At 50.6% G+C, this 7,004-nt stretch overlaps 1 protein-coding gene across 1 annotated transcript; it reads left to right on the forward strand.

The window, feature by feature from the left end:
• Positions 1-120: 120 nt before the first annotated feature.
• On the forward strand, positions 121-6,367 carry CIAO1 (cytosolic iron-sulfur assembly component 1). The gene is made up of 7 exons (XM_082643039.1): positions 121-402; positions 986-1,134; positions 1,296-1,407; positions 1,516-1,604; positions 1,847-2,048; positions 2,690-2,777; positions 3,661-6,367. The coding sequence occupies exons 1-7, from the start codon at positions 264-266 to the stop codon at positions 3,899-3,901; spliced, it is 1,020 nt and encodes a 339-aa protein (XP_082499165.1). The 5' UTR covers positions 121-263; the 3' UTR covers positions 3,902-6,367.
• Positions 6,368-7,004: the final 637 nt, after the last annotated feature.

The following is a 7,004-nucleotide window of genomic DNA, read 5'->3' on the forward strand; positions in this document are numbered from 1 at the left end:
CGCCGCCGGCTCCCTGCGCAAGGCCTCACGGGACTTGTAGTTTCATGCAGTCCCAGAATGCTTTCCGATGGGGGTGGGGGGCTGTGGGGGAGGGTGGAGTGAAAGGCCGACTACAACTCCCAGAGGGCAGCACGGCAGAAGCCGCGGGTGCTTTAGTTCCAAGGAGGACCCCGGCCCTCAGGAGGAAGAGGCTCTGCCTGGTGGGAGCCGCAGTTGGCGCGGCTGGCTCTGCTCACCTGTGCCTCCTCCTGAGGCGGGCAGCCATGAAGGACTCGCTGGTGTTGCTCGGCCGTATCCTGGCGCACCCGGACTCCCGCTGCTGGTTCCTGGCCTGGAACCCCGCGGGAACCCTGCTCGCCTCGTGCGGGGGCGACCGGAGTGTCCGCATCTGGGGCAGGGAGGGTAAGGCCCGGCTGCGCGACCGCTGCCGCCGAGGGGTCTACGTGCTGTCGGTGTGGGTGCCAGGCTCGGGGAGTGCGCTGCCTGCGGGGCAGGCATACCCTGGACGGGGGTCGCAGGCCAAGGGAGAGGGTGGAGGGGCCTCCTTAGCCACTCTGAGAAAGGTTTTTCTGGCAAAAGAGTCGACAAATACTAGAAGCTAAAATGTCAGTAGGCTGAAACTGTTGAGGGAATTGTGAGAGTTGCTGAGGTAGGAAAATGAGGAGAGAAGAAGGAAAGTAGCCCGCAGAGTAATTTGCTACAGATGATGACGTTTGAATTTTATCCCAAGGGCGTTTGGGTGCTATTGAGGGCTTTAAATTGGGAGGGTGACTCCTTAGATTTGTCTTAGAAGGATGCCTCGAGAGGAAGTGGAGTCAGTTAATACACTGCCTTTCTGAAAGCATGTTGTTAAATACACCCACTGGGCTTTGCCCCCCAGCTTGGCTGCAGTACTGGTCCCCATCACCCAATGGCATTGCTAGCTAGTACTTCAGCACCTTCTCGTGCACCCAGCTCCAGAGCCTGGCCTGTCCTCTGTTTTTAGGTGACAGCTGGATCTGCAAATCTGTCCTTTGTGAAGGCCACCAGCGCACCGTGCGGAAGGTGGCCTGGTCTCCCTGTGGGAATTACCTGGCCTCCGCCAGCTTTGACGCTACCACTTGCATTTGGAAGAAGAACGATGATGACTTTGAGGTAACCGGGCTGGATGGGACCAGGATTATTGCCTGTTCCCCGCCCCCCAGCCAGGGCTGGTTGAGGACCATGAGCCAACCTGGGCCAGTGGGGCTGTGCCCATGAGAAGGACCGCAGGGGTCTTAGCTGCCGCTGATTCTTGTCCCTCTTCCGGTTCACAGTGTGTAACCACTCTGGAGGGCCACGAAAATGAGGTCAAGTCGGTAGCCTGGGCCCCATCTGGCAACCTCCTTGCCACCTGCAGCCGAGATAAGAGTGTGTGGGTCTGGGAAGGTGAGTCCAGGTCCCTCCAGATGCAGTAGGGAGCCTGCCACCAGATCTCCCCCTGTGTCCCTGACAGGGTCGGTCAGCTCAAGGGCTCCTTTCTTTTCTCGTGCACAGTGGATGAAGAAGACGAGTACGAATGTGTCAGTGTCCTCAACTCTCACACACAGGACGTCAAGCATGTGGTTTGGCACCCGAGCCAGGAGGTAAGAGTCAGGTATCTTGGTGGGAAGGAATTCTGATGTGGAGGGTTGTATCCAGCCTTCTTCTGCTCTTCTGCCTCAACCTGGCTTTTCCAGGGATCTCTATCTATGACCCAGAGACATCAATCCCTTTATAAAAGCAGATCCCTGGGACTCTCCTGTCCTGGGAGGGAGAAGTGTTGGAACCACAGACACTTCTTGGGCCCTACAGACACGTGCTGTGTTTTCCCTGGCCTCTCCCACAGCTGTTAGCCTCTGCCAGCTATGATGACACAGTGAAGCTCTATCGGGAGGAAGAGGATGACTGGGTATGCTGTGCCACCCTCGAAGGCCACGAATCCACCGTGTGGAGCTTGGCCTTTGACCCCAGTGGCCAGCGCCTGGCCTCTTGCAGTGATGACCGTACCGTGCGCATCTGGCACCAGTATCTACCGGGCAATGAGCAAGGTGAGGGCCCAGGCCGGGAGCTAAGGAAGACCCATCTCTCAAGAGGCTTGGTCTACTGAGGGGCTGAGACACATAGATGAGTCACAGGAAACTGGGGTAGAAAGGCACCTGCCACCAGAGGGCTCCAGGTAGAGTGCCGAAAGAGTCAGGGGAGCGTCTGAGGAAGGGGGGCCGTTTCACCTGGACTTGAAAGAGTGTGTAGGATTTTACCACGAGAAGAGAATTCTAGGTGCAAACAGCACAAGCAAAGGCATTGAAGGTAAAGACAGCCTAGGCTTAACGCCAGGAACAGTGATTTGTGTCGGAGCATGAGCATAAAGGGTTTGGAGAGAAATGAGGTGGGTTGGGCTGGCTGGTGGGTGGCCTTAAAAGGCAGGCTAACCCGTCAGACGTAGTTGGCAGCAAAAGGGTTTTGAGGAACAGGACATATCCTTCTCAGAATTCTGCTGCAGAAATGCCAGTCTGGCTGCAGTGTGTAAGGCAGATCGGTGAGGATGGAGAGAGCAGTGAAGATGAGGCCTCGTGACTGAGGGTGGGGTGGGGCGCAGCAAATTAGGGTCTCCTCCGGGGCGGGTTAGATGCTCCCCTGAGATGCCCAGGACGCGGACATGCCTGAGGCTCAAGAGAAGTCTGTCGTGCAGGGGTGGCGTGCAGCGGCTCTGACCCGAGCTGGAAATGTATCTGCACCTTGTCAGGCTTCCACTCCAGGACCATTTACGATGTCGCTTGGTAAGACCTCCCCACCGCCTCCACCCTGCCACCCCAACCATTGGAGAGATTTTAGAGGAGTCAAAAGCCTGTGCTGCTCCCTTTCACCTTTGGGAATACATGGGGATAGAGAGCAGCCACCCTCAAGTCCTCAGATCAGGCCAGACTGTCTCCATGCTGGCTCAGAGCTGGCCGGTCTGGGGTACACAGGAGCAGGGACAGGCTTAGACCCAGGCCTGCACCTGTGTTAAGATTTCAGGCTATGAACGCAGCTCCAGCCTTTGGGGGTCACACAGCATCATACCATCCAGAAATATTTATTCTTGAAACTGTGGATTCATGGCTGGAGAATCCAGCCATGAATCCACAGGGCTGTTTCTACCCTTATGGAGTCTAGAAAAACGACACCATTCATATAGGAGAGTCGATCAGAGGGCAGTTCTGGCCCTGAGAATCTATCCCTAGGAAATAATCCTAAATAATGGCAAAACCTGATGTGCATCTAAGTTTTATTTATATTAGCAAACATTTGGGAATAGCAAATACGGACTCAAGTAAAAGTATGGTAGAATTCAGTGGCCTATTATATCACTTTTTAAAAAATGGTCAAAGAATACTTTATGACAGGGAAACTGCTTATTCCAAGTGAGAAAAGTGCAATTCAGAGTTATATGTAGTTTTTTAGGTTAACTGTATTGGAGGAAAGCCTAGATGGCAGCACTTGAAGCTTGGGGTGATGTTTGTGGCTACGTATTTGTTAGGGAGGCTCTTCGATAAGACACTTACAGCTGAGGCCTGAAGTTTCAGGCCAGGGGGACTATAGAACCAATCCCTCCTACCTGCTTTGCCAGGTTGGGGAGGGAGGAGCCGCCTGCATACTCACTGATGCACATGTTCGTCCCAGGTGTCAGCTGACAGGGGCCCTGGCTACCGCCTGTGGGGATGATGCCATCCGAGTGTTCGAGGAGGATCCCGGCTCAGATCTGCAGCAGCCCACCTTCTCTGTGACGGCGCACGTGCCTCAGGCCCATTCCCAGGATGTCAACTGTGTGGCCTGGAATCCCAAGGAGCGGGGGCTCCTGGCCTCCTGCAGTGATGATGGAGAGTTGGCCTTCTGGAAATATCAGCCGTCTGAAGGCCTCTGAGCCACCTTGACTTTGGACAGAATCATGGTTCCCCAGAAAATGTCATAAGACTTTCCCAGCCCCTGAGAGGACCCGGAGGAGCATGCCTGACCTTCCTTTAACTTGGCCCTCCTCCATGCAGACTCGGGTAGAAGTGCAGGCCACAGAACCACTCACCCTTTCCCCCCCTTTGACACGGAGTCCTTGGTAAAGAGCCACGGAACATCAATCTATTGTACTTAAGCCAGATTTTGCTTGCTTTAGAGCACAGTGTTAAATTTGGGGGTGGTGGTGAGTATACTATTTATAATCATCATATCTATATGTAGGAGGGATATATCTCAGCCCTTTCTGAAACTGTAAGCTTTATAGAAATAATCTGAGTCCCAAGTCCTGTTTTATAAGGACATTCACAGTCTAAAAGAATTCCATGGTGAGTCCTTTTCTGAAGTAGGTCCTGCCTTCTCGATTTCTGGGCAAACCCTTGCATTTAAGACATTCAGTCAATACTGAAGGAAATTTTTTTTTTTTTGGCTGTGTTGGGTCTTCGTTGCTGCGGGTGGGCTTTCTCTAGTTGCGGCGAGCAGGGGACTACTCTGTTGCGGTGAGATTTCTCATTGCAGTGGCTTCTCTTGTTGGGGAGCACGGGCTGTAGGCGCACGGGCTTCAGTAGTTGCAGCACGCGGGCTCAGTAGTTGTGGCTCGCGGGCTCTAATACGCAGGCTCAGTAGTTGTGGCGCACAGGCTTAGTTGCTCCGTGGCATGTGGGATCTTCCCAGACCAGGGCTCAAACCCGTATCCACTGCTTTGGCCGGCGGATTCTTAATCACTGCGCCACCAGGGAAGGCCTGAAGGAAATTTTTTGATGTAGGTTGGTTTAGCGTGAGAAACACCTCTGCTTTCCCTTCAAAACCCTTAACGTACCTTCTGTGTTATGTGCTGTGATGACAGCCGGGAAGTGCTGAGAAATAAATGGGGAGGACATCACCCCTAGAAGGGAGAATTATTGGTGGCCAAAGGTCATGCATTCTCAGTGGGGATGAAAATTGGGTCTTGGGTGAGGGGCAAAAAAAAATCTTAGAGACAGTAATTTGTGGCCCTCAAAAGGACCACAGTACGTAAATACGCTGTGGTCTGTCGTATTAGATTGTCATAGTGGGGGTGAGTAGCAAAAAGATGCCGATTAAGGCCCCTTAAGGCAATGATGATGAAAAAATGGTAGAGAAACACTGGCACAGGTAGTCAGTGCTTTAGTCTCATGTTATCCTCTGATAGGCACTTCCAAGTGGGTTTTGACTTGAGGCCTGTCTTCAAGCCCACAGCCTTCACTTGATTTTTTACACCACAGAAATCATGACCTTAGATTTTGAAGACAGCTGGGGCAGTACCTAGAGCAGTGGTTCTCAAGATGTGGTCTGCCGGTCACTGGAAATCCCTAGATTTTTTTCAGCAGTTGGCGCCTGGACAGGAAGCAAGGCATTGGCACCAAATACCACAGTCGTGTCTCCATGCCTTGCTCTCACAGTGAAAAAATTGCCAACGTCCCTGAGAAATGTCCTCCATAGAATGAGATAAATTGTATTAAATCTTGACCCTTGAGCATACAGCTCATGTTCTGCAATGACGGGAAGCGCACACAAGCACTCCTGCTGTGCACTGAGGTGCGGATGTCTTGAGGAAAGGCAGTTGTGCAGGTGTAAGCTGAATCAACCGTGTTGTGCATGGCATAACCATTTCTACTCGAAAGAACGAGCAAATTATGGTATTTAGACTTGGCTATTTGGGAGACATTTTCCGGAAAATGAACGGAATGAGCCTTTCACTTCAAGGGAAACTGATAGTGTTGCCAATGATAAAAGCTTTCAAGCAAAAATTAGAATCTTTGAAAACTTGTATTGCCGCCATGAGCTTGACATGTTCTCCATGCTTAGACTTTTCTGAGGGGACTGGTGGTGATATGAACAAACATGATCTGTATGATGAAATGTATTGACATACATTTACATAGTTCAGTGAATGAGCATTTTCCAAATGCCTAATGCATGTTACAAAATCACTCATGGGTAAGACTCATTAAAAGTGTAAGGCCAGTGGGTTTTAATGTAAGAGTATAAAAAGCTCATTGATAAGGTTTCAGATCCACATTGCCTTTAAGAAACTACCACCTGTGGAGTGGTGACATAGCATCACGTAGCCTCAGTTACCTTGAGAAGCCTATTTAAAAACTCCTTTTTCCAACTTCATATCTGTGTGAAGTCAGCTTTACGTCAGCACAACACACAACAGGTTGTGGAAGCAGCTATGAGAACCCAACTGTCTTCTATTAAGCCAGACATGAAAGAGATCTGCAAAAATGTAAAATGCCACTCTTCTCCCTGGATTTGTTTTGGAAGTTGTTTTTCGTAAAAAGTTAACATAAGTTACTGTTGTTTTAAAATCCATTTACTATAGTAAATAAATATCAATGGCTATAACCCAGATAATAAAGGCTGTTTGGGGCTCTTAATTTTTTGTAGTATAAAGGGGTCCTAAGACTAAATTTGAAAACTGCTGACCTAGGGAAATTACCCTTCAGAATCGTTTTCCAATTTTATGCACATTTATTCCTAAAAAAACCCAGAAGGCAAGAATTTGAGAAAAAAATTTGTAGATCTGGATCTTAAAATCGGTTTAAGCACCCAGTTGGTGTTGCCTCATTATGGGAAGGGACACTGCTGATCTTGAGAAAGCTCTAAACTGTTGATCTCTCCAGCAAAGTTCATAGTTAGTTCCTGCAGTAGGGCAGATACAGAGGACCAAGGGCACAAGCCTGACTGAACAGAAGCTACCAACACTGTTCCCTGTGCGCTGACTGAAATGGTGCAGGTGGCAGGCAGCCCAACTGAAGAGCAGCCTCATCCTCTAGAAGTGCTCACTGTGAGCAAGTACACTGGCTGAAAAAAATAATCCTTAGGTCGGAGAAAGGAAACTTTTTTTGCGGGGGGGATGCATTGGGTCTTCGTTGCTGTGCTCGGGCTTTCTCTAGTTGCAGCGACTGGGGGCTACTCTCCGTTGTGGTGCGCGGGCTTCTCATCGCGGTGGCTTCTCTCGTTGCGCAGCACAGGCTCTAGGTGCGCGGGCTTCA

Source organism: Mesoplodon mirus (assembly GCF_964341445.2).
Source record: "Mesoplodon mirus genome assembly, chromosome: 14".
NCBI classification, from domain to species: domain Eukaryota; kingdom Metazoa; phylum Chordata; class Mammalia; order Artiodactyla; family Ziphiidae; genus Mesoplodon; species Mesoplodon mirus.

Excerpts from the sequence above, each read along its gene's own strand:
- CIAO1 (XM_082643039.1), top strand. The coding sequence starts at position 264 with ATGAAGGACTCGCTGGTGTTGCTCGGCCGTATCCTGGCGCACCCGGAC. Across the intron at positions 1,135-1,295 it reads AGAACGATGATGACTTTGAG|TGTGTAACCACTCTGGAGGG; the intron begins GTAACCGGGCTG and ends TCCGGTTCACAG. Across the intron at positions 2,778-3,660 it reads ACCATTTACGATGTCGCTTG|GTGTCAGCTGACAGGGGCCC; the intron begins GTAAGACCTCCC and ends TGTTCGTCCCAG.